The sequence below is a fragment of the Trachurus japonicus genome, chromosome 3, assembly GCF_045865225.1.
Source record: "Trachurus japonicus isolate A0001 chromosome 3, Traja_1.0".
Taxonomy (NCBI): Eukaryota; Metazoa; Chordata; class Actinopteri; order Carangiformes; family Carangidae; genus Trachurus; species Trachurus japonicus.
In genome coordinates this window covers 23,173,210-23,196,152 of record NC_140909.1, presented here as the reverse complement: position 1 = coordinate 23,196,152, position 22,943 = coordinate 23,173,210, and the positions used below count along the sequence as shown (strand labels likewise).

Genomic DNA, 22,943 nt, shown 5'->3' with positions numbered 1-22,943 from the left:
CAAATGTCTCAACAATTGGATGGATTGCCTCGTTTTTGTTTTGTTTTGTTTTGTTTTTTAAACAAATATTCATTGATACTCTCTGCTACCCAGAGGAAATTATTTGCCACCAGGCACCAGTCTTCTCCCTGCCACTGCTGATAATTTTAGGTCGCAGCTTGCATTATGTTCTGTCAGGTTTACACACTCCCCACGCGGCCAACGTGTTTGCTTTGGCGGCCTGTTGTATGTTGGTGCCCTGGACAACGTGGACTGCATTACACAGCACCAAGTATTAACCACAGATGATCAGTGTTAAGGCGAGCGGTGGCTAGTGGATTAAGCCCAATCTACTAATCATGTATTTTTAGTGAAAGTCATCAGCCAATAAATCGGGGCATCCCTAAAAGACCAGGCTTTCTGGTGAAAAGCCAAATGTCACTACAACAGTCTTAATATCTGATCTACCGTCTGTAAATATAATCACTTACACAAATAGACACACATATCAGTGTATTTAGTGCTAATGCAAGTGCACGAACTGATGTTGGCACACTCCACTGATCCTCATACTGTATTCACACACACTTTGTTCCAGGCAATGGAAATAAGCTTTCCTGCGCTTGTTACAGTAGTTGAGCATTTTATAAATACATACACAAACAAACACACACACATACACGCACAGACGGCAAAAAGAAAGTGTTGCAAAATAGGATGGGAAGTGGTCGTGCATGTGTGTTTGAGAGGAGAGGGTTTGGCCATAATCCTCCCCACAGCTACTGCACCTACGTTGTTCCCTGTAATGGTTTTAGGAGATTATTTCTTCTGGGAATAGCATAGCTCTCCATTCTCTGCTTGTGTGTGTTTGCCATGTTTGTGAATGAGCCATTTTGATAGATCACAGTGGAACTCAGTCACTGTAGAGTAGGCCTACATATTGGCTTAGAGATGGATTTATTCTGCCGGGCCTTTCACTTTGTTGCTGGCCTGGATTCCACGCTTTATCTGAGCTGTGTGTGTGTAGCATCAGGTCATGGGTTACAGTTCTTTACATAACCCAATATGGTCACCCTGACATTGATAGACACCGTTCATTCTTTATTGAAATATGACAAAGTTACCAAGCCAGGTATGCAAGTTAGGCTTTGGGGGGGGGGGGGGGTCGCTGTAAAAGAAAAGCATCTATTAAGAGAATCTTTCAAGCCTTTAAGTTTCTGTCAGACATTTTAACTGAGGGGGAAAAATTGACTGTCATATTTCACTGCATTAACAAGTGAAGTGTGTGTGATGGCACAGCTTACCCTGACTGTTCTCCCTCAGCCGACAAGGTAGCAGTACAAATATATGTTTTTAAAGGCTTTCATCTGCTCCCTCTTTCAACACTATAGTAAATCGTGTCGGTGGGCTTTGGGCAAGTTTGGAAAAGCTCGTTTCACAGTCCACTGGTTCCTTGCCAGCAGAGGAACAGGGCCACATATCAATGGAGGTGGCCAGTAAAGATTTGGCTCCAACCCCACAGAGCACCGTCTGTCCCACACCTCTGAAAGGGACACTCTGACATTGTACATTTTGATCCACATTGTGCGAAACAGACGGAAAAGCTTGTTCTGTCATGTAAAGAACCATTATAGCATTTAATCGATACTAAATTCCAATAGTTCATACGTTATTATAAACATGTTAATTTAATATTACCAGCACCTGTCTTGGCAAGATGACTGTGACTCTACAGACTTTATTAGATTGTAACCACACAACCACACACCTTTAAGCATCTTTTTGTTGGCTTACTTTGGTTTACTTTGCTTTATAACTCTGTCCAATTATTTTTCTTCTCTTTTTATTCCTTGTTGTGAGGCTTTGATCTTCTGGTAGACACCTCAAGCTGCAATGTTGTGAAAGGCTAATGGTGACCAAGCTTTTGCTTTCAAGGCTGCGTGGCTTTGGGATGACCTTTCTGAGCATCTCACCCTCAGCATCATATTAAAGGTCATTCACACACATACATAGTTTTATATAGAGGTCTGAACAGGGCAATCTAACCTACATGAAACCTGCAGCAGATACTGGTAACATGGGTTCTTTTTCCAAGGCTGCAGGGTGACAGTTGGCTGTCGTACTGTAATACAAGGTCATGATGCAGGCTGGATAGCCTCCTGTTCTTGTTTTATAGATCATCACACAGGTCTGCAATATATCCCATGTATATATTGCCTACCTTATACATGTATTGTTTTTCTTACTTTGTATTCATTACTCATAATATTTCACTTTTTATTTGTTTCTCACAATGTACTCCATCACAAGAAACATCGCTTGTTCTAAGATAAACAATCCTAAAACAATGACTCCATCCATCCAGATAATATCTTGATTACATTTAGAGTACACCTAGTATCAGTATGTGTCTCCAGTGTCCACATTGACATCAGATTGATGCATGGACACTCTGTCTGCTGAGGGACTTACAGCCACCTCTCGTTTGCATATTATTTGTGTTTGCTTGGTTTTTGAGGCAGGTAAAGTAGCTTTGAAAATGGGAGCCGAGTAGAATACTGATTGTGCAGCTGACTGTTCACTACTTAGCTGCCTAGTTGCTAGCTCGCTGGTTTGGAAAAGTTACCGCAATATCTGCCCACATAAAAGCTGTATGTGGATTGATTGTTCAACGTTGCCAAAGTACGTCCTTCACCTGCTCTGGTTTGACAAGTGGAATCACTATTCGTCTTAAGTGCTTTTTCACTCGTAATTTCATGTCAAGCACCTGCACCATTATACCTCTACATGTCTGTTGTTTATTTCTTTTATTTTAATTTCTGAAGTGTCTGCCAAAGAACATGACCACCTGTGATTCACACTCTAAATGGATTCTATCTGTTTGCTGGATGTGAGACAGATCACACAGCCCATAACAGTGACCTTTATGTTTTTGTACCAGCCAGTGTAACCAAGGAACATTTTTTAAGATCTGGCTAATTGTCCAACTGTGTGTTCAGTCTGAATTGGTTGTGTTCACAATAAATATAATTTTAGTTTTCATAGCACTGAAGCAGCAGCAGCGCATATCAATAAACCGGTCTTGAAGGTCTGCATTTCTGCATATTTTCAGACTAATCTTATTGCCTTGCACCTTTCTGCTGTGAGGCAACCCCCATAATGTCTGTTGGAGGCAAAGTATCGGTTTCACTGGCGACGGCCGTGACATTTGCTTCAGAATGCCAAAGGCCTTCCCTCTGTCCAAGTGAGGCATGGATCAGTCCCAGGGTTAGAGACAGAGGGAGCAAATCGATGCAAACAGACGAACGCACAGGGTTTGACTGATGGGCTGTAGGATGGCTTATAGCAGGAGTATTGGACAAATACACAAGTCACATACAAACAGAGAAACGCAGCAAGTGCTGGAGCACATTCGCTGTGTTCTCGTCTTTCTCATTTGGCCTCATTAGTGTGAGCCTCATTCAGACTCCATCGCACACAACAGCAGCAACATGAGCACACTGTGAAAGCGGAGGTTTGACATCAACCCCCCGACAAACAGAGCGGATCAGTCGGCATGGTGGTCTTTTCTCAGCACATTTCTTCAGCAACCATTATGGGATAAAGTCTGCAACTGTATGTCTGCATGTGTGCATGCTTGAGCATTTTGTATATGTGTGTATGTGAGTGTGTGTCTTTGACAGCCAACGGGGGATAGGAGTCACAGCTTGTTTGCTGAGTAACAGGCTAACAAATAACCTGCTCAGGGGCCTTAGAGACGTGAAGAAAGGAGAGGCCGAGAGTCAGCCATGTCTGTCTCTTGCTCCCTCTCTCTTTCTTTCTATGACTTTATTGCTGTGTTTCTCTATCTCTTTCCCTTTCCCCTCATTTTTCTTAATTCCTCTGTCCCTCTCTCTCCCTCTTTTGTGTCCTCATCCTCTTACAGTGTGTTGCATTTTATTTATTTTTTTCTTTGCCCAAATATCATTTTATGTTATGTCAACACATGCACACAACCTTAATGGCTTGCAGAGTGGTGATGATGAGTGAGGTGACAGCACACATGCACAAACACACACAGCGCAGCCCTTCTGACATTAATGCTGCAGCCATGTTGCCGGCTGTCAGATCCACTCTGCACTGCAGCCTCGATAAAGCGCCGCTAATGCTGCTCTAAGGCCTTTTACAGGTGCAGGGATGGGGGTGTAATGCTGCTGCTGTTTCTGCTGTTGCTGGCCTCAAATTGCCTTTCTTGACTAAAGAAAGCACGAGGCCTCAATATTGTCGTGTGAGAGAGGAACAGGCAGAAGAAGGCTTTTAAGAAAACAAAGAGAAGGAGAGGTTTACAAATATTTATTTTCTAATATATTTGATATATTTACTCCATCTATTTAATGCTTAATATAATGAATGTCATCATGTTCTGGCTTGCTCACAGAGGAAAGATACTGTAGTTTGTGAACCTGTATAATGTATCATGTCTGTGACATGGCTATGCATTGCTTTGCAAATTACCCAGAATAGCACAAAACTACAACAACAGTTTAAAAGGTTGGGCAGAAATTTGCTATTTGCCTGCTGAGAAAACGTTGTGGCTGAGTTGATATTCCTTTGTTGATTTAACAACCGGGAGCGCTTCAGACGACCTGTAAACGTAGTTAGCCGTCAACTTGTATTTCACACTTGACTTCGTGAGACTTTGTATTACTGCTCCGTTTACAAACATGTCCGCTTGCTTGTAGTAACCCTTCGAAATCTCTTATCATATAAATGAGTATCTTACGTGGTCAGATCCTTCATCCAGCAGTTAGAGCTTTGAGTGTTCTTGCTTAAGTTTCTACAAACTTCCCACACCTGTATTTGGCCACTTTCTGTCCCATTCTTCTTGGCAGATCCTCTCAAGCTCCATCAAATTAGATGGGAAACATCTGTGAGCTGCCATCTTCAGGTCTCTTCACAGATGTTCTACAGGCAAAGTCAAGACTTTGGCTGGACCACTCAAAGGCAGTCAGAGACTTGTCCCAGAGCCACTCCAGCCTTGTCTTGGCTGTATGTTGAAAGGGGAACCATTGTTTCTCTTCAAGGACCTCTCTGTATTTGGCCACATTCACCCTTCCTTCAGTAATTACCAGCCTCCCTTACCCTGCCACTGATAACCCCCCACCCCACCCTCCCACCCCCCGTATGATGCTGCCACCCATTATGTTTCACTGCAGGGATGCTGTAATGCAGGTGATGGGCAGTGCCCTGTGATCGCTAGACACTGTGGTTGGATTCCTGCCCATTATTGAATCCAGTTCATGTGTGGTGTATGGATATATTGTGTATGAATATGTAAGTATATGGCTGAGTCATCGACCCATCTTGTCTTGTGAGTCCATGCCATGGCCTAAACAAGCCCTGGCATCTCCATAAAAGCACACCAGTACTTTTAATGAACCGCAAATTGGGAGCTTGCAAGTACCGTCTGGCAGAATGAAATGACTGCTCATGTTCGTGAACATTAGAAGCTCACAGTTTCAACACCGCTGAGAGCAATGTGTGGGGGTTGTAGGATCACATAGTGTGTACAACACGTATGTGTGTGTGTTTGTTCGTGCACATGCCTGTAGTGGCAGGCATGAGAGTACCAGGAATCTAATGGACAGAAAAATAACCTACAACAGCTCTCTCCGTCCCCTTTCCTGTCTCCCTCACTGTACTGCTCGTTTAGACAATTTATATTTGCATCTTTATTGTTCTTTAATAAACAGTTTCCGCATGAGAGAGAATAACAAAGGGTAGGAATTTGCAGTGAGTAAACCACAGTCTCAGAGGTTTAAACTCAGACTAAAACTGGTCTGAGTTTAAACCTAGTGGTTTACTCACGATCAATCTTTTATGTTGAAATTTAACAATTTTTTTTTTTTTTTTTTTTTTAGCATTTTCTTTTTTTTTTAAGGTGGGGAAATAGGAGATTGGCTCCTTGCTCTCTGCCAGGCTAGTTTGCCTTTCTGTCTGGAGAGGAGCTGCCAGCTGATGTGCAGACTGGTGAAATTGATCCGTCATGTGGCCTGGTGCTCCTGTAGGAGTCAGTGCTCCTGTAAGAGTCAGAGCTTCGGTTAGAGTTGCTTCGGTTGGCGATTGTGTGTTTTAAAAAGTTATTTCAGGGCTGCACTCACTGTTGCATACCAGCAAACAAACTGCCAGCAAAAGGTGTAGCTGTGGAGTATCCCATTTAACAGCCCTGTGTTGGGCAGGTGGAAGGTCTGTTCACAGTGTTTGTGCTTCAATACATGTCATGTCATGGATAAGGGGCAAAAATGAGTGTCTTTACCTGGGTGTTGTGTTTATCATCCCACTGACCAAAGCCAGAGCTGATAGATACCTGTGACTGAGGACTTTTCACTTACTGATTGTAGTCTCTCACATTATAGATGTTAGAGGGTGCCATGAGATTCTTTGTCCAGTGTAAAAGGCACAGTTGTCCATCTGATGGCTTCCACTTCTGTGGTTTGAATTTTGGCTGCTCTTTTAATTGGGTCACAGATTGTGCCTGTAATGTGCTCATCCATTTGGACGGAGGTGCAGACCTGTGACTGTTCTCAGCTTTCTCTGCTTCTGGGTCACACCATTTCTTGATCCATAGCAATGATGCTGCTGTCCTGGGCTCCAGTGGGCAGATAAGGGGGTTACATGTATGCAGACAGAGGAAGACAGAGAAGGTGATAATGAGACAAAGCCCAAAGATACTGTTGTAGAGGCTCTCGCATGTTACTGACTATTCTCCTCAGTGTCAGAGTTCTCCTTCCCTGCTGAGGCTTAGCACCCGCCCAGCATCGCCCTATCTGTTTATACAGAGGCTAATAGGAAGCCTGGTCTTTATCCCCACACTGCAGCTCAACATAATGGAATAGAGAGACATAATGCTGCTTGAGTCAAACAGTCAGTGGAGGCCTATAAATTGCTTCCAATCCCCTTAACAAATCTGATGGAGAGGCTATGAATAACTCAAGGACTCATCTCTCTTCTCTTCTCTTCTCTTCTCTTCTCTTCTCTTCTCTTCTCTTCTCTTCTCTTCTCTTCTCTTCTCTTCTCTCAGTCTACAGATGAGTATCAACTTGAATTAACTTGCTTTGCTTCACTGTTTTAATTAGGAAGTGCCAGCTTATATTTACGAGATTGATCTATTGCAAGTCCAGCTTGAAGATCCCAAACAGACATCTTATGCTTGCAGCAAAACCAGGCCTTCTGATGGAAAGGGTGGAAAAAATGAGTTCCCCCATGAAATCTGTTTTTGCACAGAGATAACAAAGACTTTCTTCAATCTCATGGTGTGAGCTGACTTGTTGAATTATCTTGACCCTGATGGAGAACACCCTTCAAGTTTAATTTTCCCTTTATTTCTTCAAGAAGATCCAAATTATCACTTATCTAATTGATTGAAACTGGGTTATAAAAATGTTGAACTCTAATGTTTTGTTTTAAAGGGAAACTATGCAAGTCTGATCGCTTGTGCGTTGTTTTGCTAACCCTCCTCCTGGCCGTGTGCATTTGTTTTCAACAAAGCTGGCGAGAAAGCAATCCATGGAGCGGTGTATAACGTTATACTGTATATCATATACAGCAGGGGCTCTGTCATACACAAGGGATTATGGGTTACGGGGTGCAGTTGTGTCATGGTGCCGTCGAGACAAGAGTTGGGACACCGAGTCGGAGGCACTGATCTTGCATGGTTGGTTTTCAGCCAAGAGACACTCAGGGAAGGCAGAGAGCCTCAATTCTCTCTCGTAACAAGTCCTTATTTAACCATCACGATTACTCCAAAGCTGTTTAATCAAGAGAAAAATGTAGAATGGTTAAGATAAAGAAAGTTCCTCTTTAAAGGGATAGTTCAACATTTTGGCAAATTGGCCCATTGCCATAATTGCTATAGTCATAGCAGTAGGTTCGTTACCTTTAATTGTCGGTGTAAGCTATTTTTAGAACGGCTGAGCGGAGGAGCAGGCTGCTCAGAGCTATACTATGGAGGCTAAAGGAATTTCTTGGTTTCCCTCATCAAACTCATCAAATACACAATCCAAAAACTCCAAAACGCTGTCGTGGACAAGTTGTGACCTGCCCAATCACCACAAAACAATATTGTCACAGATATCAATGTTTTATCCAGCACAGAATTCAAGGATTGTGGGAGAAAAAGCCCCCTGCTGAGGAGGTACTAGAAGAACTCCGCTGTAGTGGAAAAGCACCTTTACCGAGCCGAGCCGTGCTGTTCCGTGCCGCGAAAGTGTAGTGGAAAAGCGCCATAAGAAAGTCTTGATCACACTCTGAGATGAATACAGTAACACCGAGGAGAGCTCCTTTGTTAATTGGATTTGGCTGAATAACATGAAGAATTAAAAAAATAAAAGAGAGAGAGATAATTGGGTGTCTTAAAGTTAAACAAGAAAAAGACTGAGGCTGTGGAATACAGAATACTGTATGTGTGGTGTCAAATTTTCAGCAACCCATGAACATCAGTTGAATGTGAACTCTAATCTCTCTCTCTCTAATATCATATAAAATCACCTGATCAACAATGAACAGACCATTCATCAATCACTTCAGTTGTCATGTTAAGTGATGCCTGTCTGTAGCAGATATTGTGCTCATCTCGTCTCTTTGTTGTAACTTTCATGCATAGTGCAACTTACTTTTACCAAATGGATGTCTAGTTCATGCAATCATACCATAAAATTTGTTTTTACACCCAATGATACCAACCCTACTTGACTGTATGTGCTAGTATGTCCGTGCACGAACCCCCCACATACTGTCATCTGACTGTGATCAATGCAGCGATCAACACATGAGGAAGGAAACACTCAAGGGATATCAAGCTGAGAAATTATAGCGTCTTCTCAACTGACCATGGTGGTGTTTTGAGGGCCGCCACACTAACAGTGAAATATATTCAGTGTGTGGTCTAACGTAACTTGGCTGTTTAAAACTGTTGCTGATGCACTAATGATGATCTTTGACCAATCAGTGTCAAGTTCTCATTATACTTTTTGTTTATCTAAGCTCATCTGAAACTTTGGTGGAAGTGACACCAGAAAAAGGTACCAAGTACCGTATCAGGTACTCCTCACACAAGAGGATCTGAGTGGAGTTAAGCCAGTACTGTGCAGTGGAAAAGGGCCAATAGCTGGTGCAATAGGCTGCTAAGGCAGAGAAATTTGAACACTCATTGCACTACCAGTGGTCTAAGACACCTTTTCATTACTATTACTGTGGGCTTAAAGGGATACAGTAGTTCAACATTTTGGCAAACTGGCCCATTGCCATAATCGCTATAGTCATAGCAGTAGGTTCGTTACCTTTAATTGTCGGTGTAAGCTATAGAACGGCTGAGCGGAGGAGCAGGCTGCTCAGAGCTATACTATGGGGAAATTTCTTGGTTTCCCTCATCAAACTCATCAAATACACAATCCAAAAACTCCAAAACGCTGTTGTGGACAAGTTGTGACCTGCACAATCAATCACCACGCTATGAGATAATAACGGAACGTTACGAGACGGAGCTGTTTTAGAGGTAAATTGACAAAATTGTAACCATCCCCTTCCAGTTTGTTGAATGCTCATTCATGTCCTAACAGAATGAGCACAGTACCTCCTCCCCACTATTGCAGTATGTTGGTCTGTGCTGCCGTTCACCTTGTTGTGCTCCTTGTTTCAAGGCACTTGAGCTGTGGCAGTTGTTGCTCTTAACATCCCATTATTAGCAGCAGTCACACTTGTAATTATTGTGTTAGTGTGAAAGGACTGGCTGATTGTGGATGATTAACTGGATCACAACCCAGTGACAAAGAAATTCACATGCAGATGCCATCACAAATATTTCAATAATGTGCTGAAATCAGCCATGCAGTGTGGGAGTGGGTGTCCGTGCGTTACTGCAGCCTGCTCATCATGTACTTGTTCATGTGGGTGTGACTGTGTGATTTTTGAAGTACCATTGGTAGGCAAACTACGAAAATCTGAGTGTGTGTCAGAGCAGAGGAATGCAGAAAAAATAATCAAGTGATTATAGATTGCCTCTTTTGAAATTAAAGGCTGAGCACACTTTTGGTTTGTACTGATTCATGTTTTTTTAAACCCTATTATATTTATTCATATCCACCTTGAAAACTGGATGGCCTTAGCATCTGGTACCACTCGCTCTCTTCCTCTCAGTCTTCCTCTGCCATGTGTTTTTTTTTCAAGGCCCAGCCTTCACAGTTAGCATGTCTTTAATTATCCGGCAACATGACATACCACTTAGAGCTCTGAATCCCTGTTGCTGTTATGCAACCCCACCCACCCACACACAAACACATTTATATACCTCAATTATGTATGCATCATTCCTGGAGTATGACAGCTCTATTAGCTTATGCTTTGGATGTGTGTATGCACTCATAATGCAGAGGGCTACATCAGTGTTGTAGCTGGATCGTTTCAGGTAGAATATTTGTTGTTAATCCAAAGAAAATACATAAAAATCAGTATGACACATCATCCAGAACCATTTTAATAGGAATACAGTGGAAAATATTGTTACTACAAGGCAGGTCAAAACCAAGCGTATGGCTGGGCTGGGTATGGTCAATGTGTAAAAATGAGGACTAGGATAAAAACTGTTGTGGCACTGTTGTTTCTTCTTGTATTGTTTAGCATTCACATCTGAGCCATATATGCTTTCACTCTGCTGCCAAAATCCAGATTTTCTAACCATGATGACAAAATCACCAAACATATAAGTTAAAGACAAAGACTGAGCTTGCTCTAAAATTATCTTTCAGAGAAAGTTTGAAGAAACATTTTTTTCTTATTTTGTCTCTGACCAACCAGACGGAGACGTGCCTTTAGCTTGTCCCAATCTTTTGGAAAAGAAAAAAGTAATTTAAGGGGTCACCAAGTAGTGTACCCTAATAATGTAATGTTAATGCCAAATCATTTTGAAAAAGCAGTAGCCAAGGAAAGGTCCAGCACAAACTCAACTCTATCACTCACTCAGCCAGAAACTATTAAACATAGAAATCCAATTAGTACAAACATATTAAAGGGACAACGAGGAGTTTGTATTTGGTTATAAAAAAAGTCTCATATTAATGTGGATGAATCTATGCTACCCACACTTGTTAATGGGTCCATTTTCGATAATGTTTTGTGTCTATCGTTATTTTGTTATTATTATTAATTGTGGAAATGCTGGGCGAGCCGACCAGCGTTTCTGGTTTCGCGGACGCTGCCCGGCGGGTCACGAGAAAAACGCAGCCGAAACGCCGTTTATGGTTGGAACTACGACGGTATTTGATCGTCTTCAAACGGCTGACTTTCATTCTTGATGAATGAAAACATTCTTGGCAAGACGTCCATCTTACGCCGGTCCAAGAATTTCACCGTGCGCACGGAGGCTCATGGGAAATGTAGTGTGAAAACACTTCGCTTTCCAAAACTCCTCCTTGTCCCTTTAAAAGAAACTACAGTATGAACAATAATTTAATTCACAATCAAATCCTCAGGGCCAGAGAGTCTGAGAAAAAAGGCTTTGATCGGTGCTCTCATCAGAAACCCTATCAACAAAATAGATTTCCAGAGTACAACACAGATTCTACTCAGGGACATTGGCAGGAAGGAGTCCAAATCACACCCTCAGAATAATCAATACAATTTCAAATTCAAATCTAATTCACAGTGGTGGCCAAAGGGATACAGCTGAAATTTTTATTCTTGTCAAAAGGCTGGTAGCAGCTTTTTGGACTAATGAAAGTGTGGATGTAGCGCTAAAATTATGCAGATGAAATCATATCAAAGGAATATGTTGGAAAAAATGAAGCCTGTGTTTCAAGCCATGTTGGCAGTTCACAACATTACAGCTGTGTCACTGTTCATCTTTCTCTACGGAGCCATGAGGTTATAGGATTAGCTGCCTGGTTGTGTTGGTCAGCACCAATCATACAAGTTTAACAGGATTACTGGCAGCTTGATATGACTCTGGCGTGCCATGGCGTCTGCTTCAGGTTACTGTGTGACCTCACAGTCACCTCTTTAAAAAGAAAAAAGAGGTATCCATACCTTCACTTTCATCACTGTGTAACATTGTTTTGTTTCAGGTTGGGAAATGGTCGAAAACCTATACTGTTGTAAGTTTAGGGACTGTGTGACTGGTGGGACACCCAGTTGGCGCACCTCTTCAGTAGATTATGGCTGATCAGTAAATAATGCTTGGCTTAGTCTTGAGAGAATCCCCCAGCTGACAGATTCATGGTTGACAAAATAGAAGACAAAAACTGATTTGGCAGAAATAGATATCATCTTTTTTTTCAACCACTCTGTCCCATTACTTTCAAAACATGGCAGGTGGCACCTTCAATACTACTGCTTTTTTATTTATACAACTGCCTTTGTTGTTCCTTATATCCTGGAACTACTGTGCTTCCTCTTATTGCTAGAACATGCATGCACAGTCATGTTATGTGCATTTTTAGATGATAGTATGGATGCAGATCTTATACAGAGCTGAAATGGACAAAATGATCACAGTCACTATGGTGATCACTTTTGAAATAAAAACAGAAATATGGACATTGCCAAGAATACACCTGACAAGGACCTCCGTGATTTTCAACCATTCAGCTGGATCAGTTTGGATGGATTTTGTACTGTAATGTTTTAGTCTAAGTGAAATATTTCTGAAGTTGCCAGAAATCTTATTTACACCTTTTAATGGCTTCTCCTCATCAGCAGTGGCAGCTCAGACACATCACTGTCATAGCTTCAAGAGCCAACCACTCTACCAAACTGAAGAAAAAAGCATTATTCTTTGGAAACAAAAACATAAACCTGAAGTGTCAATAATTTTTCCAGGGGATTGAATTCAATTATTCAGCAGAAATAGTTGGATATTTTTGTATGTTTATGTATGAGGATTTTTCTGATGACTGAAGAGGAAGAATAAGGATAGAAATCCAACTGTGCTTTCTTGAGAGCTCCCTAATTTAAAACTAAAATTAAACCAGGGCAAAACAAATAAACTCCTTAATTACACAAAGGACATTCACTTACCCACTCTGTTTCTGTGCTGTTTGATTCCACTCTCTGAGGTTTATTTCTCCTTACAATATCTCTTTTAACTTGATGAGTCCCTAAAAGGCCTTTGGCGACCCAGTAAAAGTCTCAGGAACAGTAAAACTGTGTTAAAGTGAATGATGGTGGAAGCAGTTAGGTTTATATTGATAGCCAGCAGCGCTTTATGAGACTGTAGAATCCTTTCTGGCAAGGACCCTGAGGAACAGAGGGGGAAGTGGAGAAAGACAATGCACTCACGGAGGATACAGCCATAAGAGTCACATCAAAATCACCTCATTGTTTAGTTTACCAAGGGGAACTGGCTTCTCTGTGTGTTCATATTCCCATTGATACCCTCTTAAAATGCACCCCTTCTCAAGACAGAGCATCACGTAAGGTCATGTGTTACTGCAGTGCCCGAGGAGAAAGCAGCTTGAAGTTTAATGTGCTGCTTAAGGGGCACTATCCACTCTGAAATCATCAGTTTACACCCTCATCACACGGGTTAACAGTGGTGAGAAATCAAACCAGCAAAGTAAAGAGCCAGGCAGTTTCAAGATGGATTGGCATTTAGTACTGTAACAGAGAAGTAGAATAGAAGTTTGGTAGCAGTGAACTTAGGTGGAAAAAGAAAGCGGAGGTGAGTCGTGAGATGAGGAGAGGAAGGGCCCCCGCAGCGAGAATCTAAAGTGTTTACAAGATGAAGATCTCTCCGTGAATGTCTTCCCTCCTTTGTCTACCCCATGCTTTCACTGACACACCGGCATCGCAGCTAATCAGCCAATCACAGCTGATTTCTGTCTAAGAGGCCTGATTGGCTGATTACTGAGGCTCATCAACACACCACCCGGTGCTGCTCCAGACACACACAGGAACACGGGCGAGCACATACAGCAAACAACCAGTATGCAAATGACTAAGTGTATCCTGTAGAGTGTGTGCACATATGCATAATCTCTGCATGAATTTGTTATCTCCCTTGCATTTATAAAACGTCTGTGTGGGCAACATGTCTGCAGGTCCACAAAGTTTAAAGAAGTTGAACTGTTAAACATCTTAAAAGTGGTTTTACATTTTAATTGAGTCATAAATATTATTGCAGGCACGTGTATGTCAGTGTGTGGTTGCAATAAAGCATAAAAAATAACACAGATAAAACACAGAACTGATTGATGAAGAGTACTGTGCAGATTGACTGTGGCAAAACTGTGTTAATCAGGAGGAAGCACCACATTTGATAAAAATACAAATGCAGAGACTATGGACAGGAAGTGTGAAGTGTGACTTGTTTCTTAAAAAAACTACATTTGAGAATGATTACCAACTCAAGCTTTTTGACAAGAGCTGGCACGATGTTCCTTAAGAGCAGAGCTCTTTTCCTGGGGTCTGGGGATGTCTGCTGTGGAACCCAGGGAGAGTGTTTCACAGAATATCTGTGCGAGTATAAGGGCTGTTTTAAATTGGTACGCTCAAAGTGACACATTTCATAGTCAATGCAGTGTTTGACACTTGTAATTCAGAGAAATGTTTTCTTTTTCTATTTTATCTATTATATATATCTTTTTTCCCCCTTAAGTGAGGAGTCATGTTGCAGAATTTTAAACTTGCTACACTGCATCTATCATTACACACAACCTTCACTCTTCCTATTATTATCGTGCCACTCTTCCTTCTCGCCATCCATTATCATTTGTATTTACCCATGCAAAGCACGGCAACACATGCACTAAAGCAGTGCCCTAAGGCAGATCAATGCCAATATTTATTTCATGTCCAATTACTGGGGCAGAAGCACAGTCCAGTGAATGCACTGATGAAAGTAAACATCCTCTCATAGAAGCACATAGAAACCACATTACAAGTGCAGCCTGCAGCCTAAGCTTCAAGAGCAAGCAATATGAGTACAAGTGCAGGTTATAGGATTCCAATATAGTGAGCTACAGGCATTACCAGGGGGTGAACCCTCCAGAAAGCAGAGTGAAATCCTGTTGCTTTCTGAGAGAGATCCCCCACTATCCTTTTACCGTCTATTCACCTGTTTTTCCTCTGCTGCTTTAAGACGCCAGTTCATCTTTATCCCAGCCGTACTCTATATTGAACAATCACTAAAGAGCTAAAGAGAGAGGTCGGCTGTATCAAAGACTGTCCTGCTTATCACCAACCAAGCTTTGAAATACCAACCCCCCCCCACCCCTCCCCACCCCGCACCCGCTACCACAACCAACACCACTAGCACCCCACCACCCTACTGTAGCATCATCATTAAGAATACAGAGCTCTGATAAAGATAAGGCAACATTAGCACTCTGAGGAGTAACTAATTCTTTTAATTGAACTTGCACACTGTACAGTTTCACTTGCTGTCGTTCCCGCTAATCTACAGCGTTTCTTTATAAGAACTTAATAGTCTCCGCTCCATGTTGGATTATAATTGCAAAATGAACCGATGCATCACCTAATGAATTGCACCCTCCCTTTTCTCTCTGTCCTACCCAACACAGATTTATTCCTGACGACTACAGGCCCAGCATTTGAGACCTGGATCAGCAAGGTAAGAAGCCTTTTGGACTCATTGCTATCTGTGCAGTAAGAATCATGATCAGTGCTTGGCTAACAATTCCTGTAACAACATATCACATTCCATCTATATAAAGTTTTATCTTATAATATCAAAGAAACATGGCTGCAACTTTTACTTTCATATTGGATGATTTGTAGTTTGTTGGAATCTCTTGTTTCTTTGTTTTTATTACCTACTTAGACACAATAAAGCAGTGATTTATTTTTTTAGACATTGGAAAATGTGTTTATTGTTATTGCAACATAACGTTTTGGGGTGTGTGTGTGTTAAACTTGAAGCGTTTGGGTAAGCTGTCAGTGATGGTTGTGATTAATCAAATTCTCTCAACTAATGAGCCAACGTCCACAGCTGGACTCGCAGGCATTTGGGTCGTCTTTTGAAGAATTATTTGCTGCTTCCTGGTGGGCAGCAGCACTACAGCATGATATGGTATTTGTTTGTTATGGAGGTCAAGTGACTGCAGTGGCCTTTATGGAGTCTGTGTTGCTCATAGCAGAGACTAAGCAGTCTAATTACCGGTATCACTTGGTGACTTGAATTAATGAAGCACGGCTTTAATGTTAAGACGTGTTTAGATTTAAACTCTACTCCATTTGTCATGAACAAAAGCTCCCCCCATTGGATAGGTATGTGTGCCCTTGTTAAGGTGGTGATCAGGTGGATCAGACAGTGATGACCCACCTACCCCTGGTTTATTTCCCCAGTGCAACAAACTGATCTGCAAAGCTTTGTTGGGTTTGGGGTGCAGGACACTGCTGCAAGACTAGTTAATATTCTGGGAGAGCAGAGAGGGGAGACCATGGCTCTGGGTTTTTATCGAAGGGGCCTGTTTGAAATTCAGCAGGTCGAGGCACAAGCCGAACAGTAGTCTATCTTATCACAGAGAGGGGGGATAGGAGAAAGGGAGGGGAGGAGGCAAGGAAGAAGAGAGAAACAGAGGGAGATTGAAGGATTTGTCAGACAGACTGTGTGTAAGGGAAGAGGGAGACCAAGCGGGAGCAAAACAGAGCAAATAAACTGCCATGACCAAAGACTAGTTGGATGTGTGATGGATGGCAGGAATGTTGATCAGGTGGAGGGTGAAGGAAGTATATTTTCATTGGGAAACAACAAGATTATTTTCGGGCTCTACAGTAACCTTTGTGTTTTTAGTCTTTAGTTTGTTGTCTGTATGTTACTCAGAGGAATTTCTTTACTCATTTGGTGGAAAGCCCAGTGCCATATCTGTAGTCATCCCAGCAGCATGACTCTAGGGATACCAATTTTGGTCTGTCAGTCAGCCAGTACACCACGTTAGCTCAGACTGAAGGATGTTGACAACTGTGTATTTGATGTCATAAAATTTGGTGAAAATTGTAATGGCTCTCAGGTGGCCCTGGTACAACCAAAAGACTGGCATTTGTGATGCGGGATGAAATATCTATTCAATGAGTTGCTTTTTATTTTGATGAACGTATTCAAGATTTGTTCAGGTCATTTGTTGGATGAATAGCCATGAAAATTGGTGGTGACATTCATGACCTCCAGAGGAGGAGAACTATTAATACCTACTCTAGTATTTTCATTGTGAGCCTTGGTGCTCACATTGGCATTTATCTTAGAGCTGCTAGTGTTCTTAGACAGTTGTCGATAGTGTATTGCTATTTTGTCAACAACTCCTGAACTCACTTTAATCAGAAAGAAAGACAACACATGTATCCGAGAATTCTTTAAAACCAGTCAGATTTTTATCTACTCTAGATAAAGACTAAAAATGTCTAAATATGTTCTATTATTAAAGAGTAATTTCCAACCTTGGCACATTCGGGGTGAGTTTCCTTTCAACCTTAAGACTTGTTTATCTGCCATTGAGCAAAGTAGAAAATGTAGAATTAGCAGGTAGATGACAGAGTGGTACTTTGCCTCAGTAAAAATAGAGTCATTAGACATCAAACATTTGTTTAATAACACTGTTAATCTTCTTAAGCTCAAAACAAGCCTGGTCAAAAATATCATTCAAACAGTATATTTGCACATTTGTCTCCCTGACTCTGTGCATAGTGATTTTTTTGTTTTGCTCTGTGTGGTTTATTTATTCTAATGAATTTATCATTCAATCTTATATTAGTTCTTCCCTTTGTATGACGGGTCAATATCTCAGTCAGTGTGTCTTGTGAGTCTGAGTACTGTTCAAACCGCTAATTGACTGATAAAGTTTCATTGTTTGCTTAAGTGGAGCTTTGAGGAGCGAGGGATTTGGGAGCAAGACAAAGTGAACACACACTCAGACTCAGAGACAGGGTGAGTCTGAGCCTTGTCAGGATAAATCTGGACTTCTGCAGTTAATCTGTATCTCTCTGTCTCACTCTTTCCTTCAGTACATGAAATAGCCGGATGCTTTCCTTTCATCTTGCCATGTTCTTCTGTCCGTCTTTCATTGAATTGACAACTAAGTGCTGACATCCACTTAAATACATTTAGAAATGCTTCACATCCAAAGGCAACAAGACCATGAGACACGTGGCTGTGTTAGGCCACAGACATACTCACATATACGCAAACACACAGGACCAAGCCATTACCCAGCATCCTCAGAGCATTAGACCCCTGTTAATCCCACTGCGGTCCCCGGTTCAATGCAGCTGCATCTATCGGTCACAGGCCAGCACGCTCCTCTTTCCCCAGCACTCTGTTTTAATTACTTTTCTCTGTTTTCTCTCCCCCTAAGTCTCCTTCCTTTCCTCTGTTTTCCTGTGATTACACAAGAGAGTGCAGTCACAGAAGGGTGGGAGGGGGGACAACAGACCAGAGAGATGAGTGAAGAGAGGTTTTTCATTGGCCAGCGGGTAGAGCCAAGGGGTTTTAAAGGTCAATTCTTTAATGGTTGATGTAATAATTTAGTTCATTAATGAGTGGAAGTCTTCTGAGCTACTTCCTTATACACACATTTCTTTGAACAAACTCAAACACATACTGCAGTAGGCCACAGAGGCCAGTTTACATTGAGAAACAACAAGAATCTAATTGTGTATTTGAAGCGTGAGCAATTTGCTTCCTTGGGCACTCAACTGTAGGGCTGGGATGGTCTTCACACAAGAAAACAATGAAATAGCCACCTCCAAAATAGTTAATTTCATGCTAATTTGGCTTTGTCATAACTATTATAAATGTTCCCTCTGGGCTTTTTAAAGCATAATACACTCATAATAGAGGGGTTACTTGAGCTTACGAAGGCTATAGCTCATAGAGGGTAACGAAATACCAAGATTTTGCATCGAAGCAGTAATGAAATTCATAAGTTTATTGTTGAAGATGATTTATTGTAGTTTATGATGATTATTTTAATAATGGGTCATCAGGATCATCCTATAGAGCACATCTGTATGGACTGTGCCATAGAAGAGTTGAGGCAACTTTTAGTTGATCCTGACTAGGATAGCCATATACTAAATATTAATACACAACATGTTTACAGTCTCATGCACATGGGCATCTTAAGTAGCTCCAACCCTTAGTCCCACTGTTCCCGGCACAAAAACAACTGTTGACCCAACATATCATGCATCACTGCACAAAATTTGAAATAAACACATTTTTTCCATCAGTGTTTTCCATTACTTCAGCAACATATTGGTTCACTGTGTTGTTTTTAGTCATGTTAAAAACTAGTTGCCTCAGGTTGAGTCCTTTTCCTGCACTTTCCTTGTGCTGTAAAATGGCTTACACTTCCAGAAATATATGTTGTCTTTCCGCTTTGTGAGCGTGTGTGCGTGTGTGTGTGTGTGTGATACATGTGTTTGGTGTGATGTGAACAGAGGGCAGGAATAATAACAAGACCTACAGTATAATCCTTTTATCTACACATCAATCAGCTGGTCTCAAACTCACACACTCAAAGAAACACACACACGCACAAACACACATGTGCACAGTTTTAATCATGACATCTTGCAATCAGGCAACCAGCACCAGTCAATCACACTGGCTAAGATCTCATCCTTAACACATACAGTTAAGACCGTGTGTGCGTGTGTGCGTGTGTGTGCGTGTGTGCGTGTGTGCGTGTGTGTGTGTGTGTGTGTGGATGCCTTTGATCTAATCTAATGCATTGATTCTCCCTGCTTTAGAACAGATCAGCTTCACACTGTGTCATTTTCTTTTGCATGGTTCAGTTGAACATACATGACTGCATCAGAGAAAGCTGGAAGGCTTTTCACACAGTATGTCTCTCTACATTTAATTAAATAGATTTTTTTCTGTAAATTATATTAAATATATTTACAAAGTTACTCAAAACTATCATTTTTATACTATCAGTATTTCACTCAAAACATGGGTTCACATTAGACGACCATGTGTGGGAGTGTTCCACTCATTTCCTTAAAGGTTTGTTTGTACGTTCAATAGACAGTGGACACAAAACCAATGATTCTTCACAAATTGAAACAAATATGGTTAGGCAATAAACAGATGTATCCACTACCATCTTCGGCTGATTGATTTCTTGGCCCTTGAAAGTAACCAAGAAAAGTTCCTTTACATTTGTGTCTCATTGGCATTCAAAGCATCAGTCATGCTGCAAATAATTAACCTCTAAAAGCACTTGATTTGTGTGCTTTGAATAATTGAATCAAATTGCAGTATTGGACAAAATGTACTGATAGCCTGTATCTGCACAGAATAAAACATCTCACCAGCAGCACAGAGACATCATGTTACTAAGACTTCAGTTTGAAGGCTCAGTGGCTTACTGCAGTTTTGTAAAGGCAGTATTTTACTTTTCAAAACAAATTAATGGACATTTAAAACTATTAAATGTTGTGCACAATTTTTCGGCATATCTAGTGGCTAATCATTTTCCTGGCACCATTTTTCTGCAGATAATTACTGCAGTGACTACATTTGTATTTTTAGGGTTTCCTTCCAACTCAGCAGCACTCTGTGATTAGCCGAGGCTCAAGTCAAAACAAACGAGCCCTTGTGACATTCAGAAATAATGATTCCATTCATTTAAAGTATCTGTATCTGTAGCCCATAGTGTTGTTTTACTCTCACTATGCAAAAACTTTAAAGAAAGAACTTTGATCTTTCTAAACTTTCCATGCATTTTTTCATTGCACTTCTGAAAACGACACATTATAAAGAGTTTATTCTAACATTTTCTTTGTCTGTGCACTTGTGACTTATCTCCTATGTATTAAAATGCTTTTCTTATCACAGAAAACTAAAACACTTGTTCTGCAAAAAGACTTTTTCCCCCAGGAAACCCATGTTGCTTCAGGTTATAAGAGCATTTACTAATGTTCAGGATGGGATGTCCTAGATTCAGTATGGGCTTCATCTACTTTGCTCCATTTAGCTTCCCCCTTAACCCTGACCAGTTTCCCTGTCCCTGCAGCTGAATAAAACCCCTATAGCACAATGCTGCCACCACCATGCCTCACTGTTGGGATGATACTGGGCAGGTGCTGAGTGGTGCCGGGTTTCCTCCAGACTTGATGCTCAGAATTGAGGCCAAACTGTTCAATCTTGGTTTCATCAGAACAGAGAATCTTATTTCTCACAGTCCTTCAGGGGCTTTTTTTTTTAGAAACCCTCACTGCGGAGAGGCCACTCTGCCAAAAGGCCCAGATCACTGGAGTGCTGCAATGATGGTTGTTCTTCTGGTACATACATACTGTATGTACATTTCATCAAGCGTAGTGTTGTACACTGATAATATCTATGTTGCTGTGTCTGATTTAATCATGGTATCTCTCTCCCTGTCTCTTTACTACTCATAAATCACTAATGATGGCATCAGCAGGCAACAGTTTCACACTGGACAGACTCACATCTGTTTCTACACACACTCAAAGGAACACACACACACACACACACACACACACACACACACACACACACACACACACACACACACACACACACACACACACAGAGTATAATCCTCTCCCTCCATTTCCCCACTATTATGCTTTTCTCTTCCTCCCCTCTGTAAAGGGCACCACAGACTGGTGGCATTCAGTGTCACATACATTGTTTTCTATGGAAGCCCACACCAACAGGCACATGAACCTGTGAAGACACATAATGTTGAGACATGCCACTGCACTTTTCCCTCTGGAAAAGCAGACAAATTTAAAAATACAAACACACGTACAGCAGTGTGTGCCACAACCAACATCAACAACGCAGCTGTATCAAATGCAGCCTGGTTGTGTGGACATAAAAGGCAACAGACAACTACAGAAGAAAACCAATTATAGTCAAAACAATTAATTTATTAATAAGTTGATTGACAGAAACTGAAGAAACTCAAATTAACTGAAGTAAAATTCTGGGTCTTTTTATTTTTTGAGAAAAATGTCAAACGTTAGATGTTTCCATCTTCTCAGATGTGAGTGTTTTTTCTGCTCTTCCTCATTGAATGAATACCGTGAATTTAAAATCTGCAGATTTTGAACAAAGCAAGAAACAGGTTTGAAAACATCCTTGTGATGGTGTGGCAGTGGCCATTTCTCACAGTTTTATTGACGAAACAATAAACTAATTAACTTTGTTAAGTTAGTGCTACCATGCTTATTGATTACAAAATGTAATACACAATGATTTTATCGATTAACTGAGTAAATACTTCAACATATAGGCAAAAAAAAAGTACTAGGGGTAAGAATTATAATTTTTAATGTTAGTTCTACATACTGTATAAGCAATAATCAATTACCAGTGTCATTTGTATAGAGCCGATTCACAATTATCTCAGGACACTTTTCATCTGCTCAAGACCCAACATTTCCACATGAACAGTGTGAGAGATTATTGTTATCATATAGTTTTAACTTAAAAAAAAAAAAAAAGTTGAGAGCAGACCTTACAACTTCTATAGTACTCAGATTACGTCTGTGTTAAAGATTAACAATACGTACAATACGTTCATTAAAATCACTGATTCACACTACTGTAATCTTCACATTTTCTAATCGTGTTTAAGCAGATAATAATGTTTCTTTCAGTACTTTTTGAACATATACGTGGTATGCAATCATCTTGCAATTTAGAAAAAATCACTTAACATGTCCACACTGGCCACTGTTGTGAATGTCGGGACTATCCAGAGCTTTGCACCTGTGATTTCCCAGCATCTGATATAATAGATGCATATGCAGCTCCTGACAGTGAGGTTTCTGCCAAGGTGTGCGTTTCTCATGTTTATGCATGTGCCACATACAGAAAGATGCACAACAGCCATCCTTTGTAACTGTGTCCCCATCATCCATTGAAGCCCCATGATCTTTAGTCCTGCAGAGTAAAAGCACAGTTGCTTTTTACATCTCCACTCTTAATCTTTCTCACA

At 41.0% G+C, this 22,943-nt stretch overlaps 1 protein-coding gene across 1 annotated transcript in view; it reads left to right on the top strand.

The window, feature by feature from the left end:
- The window catches only part of itfg1 (integrin alpha FG-GAP repeat containing 1), a 149,605-nt gene that overhangs the window by 9,012 nt on the left and 117,650 nt on the right, over window positions 1-22,943 (top strand). Inside the window, exon 7 of the mRNA XM_085767318.1 lies at window positions 15,531-15,580. Coding sequence (XP_085623444.1) covers window positions 15,531-15,580 — 50 coding nt within the window. The remainder of the gene's footprint in view (window positions 1-15,530; window positions 15,581-22,943) is intronic.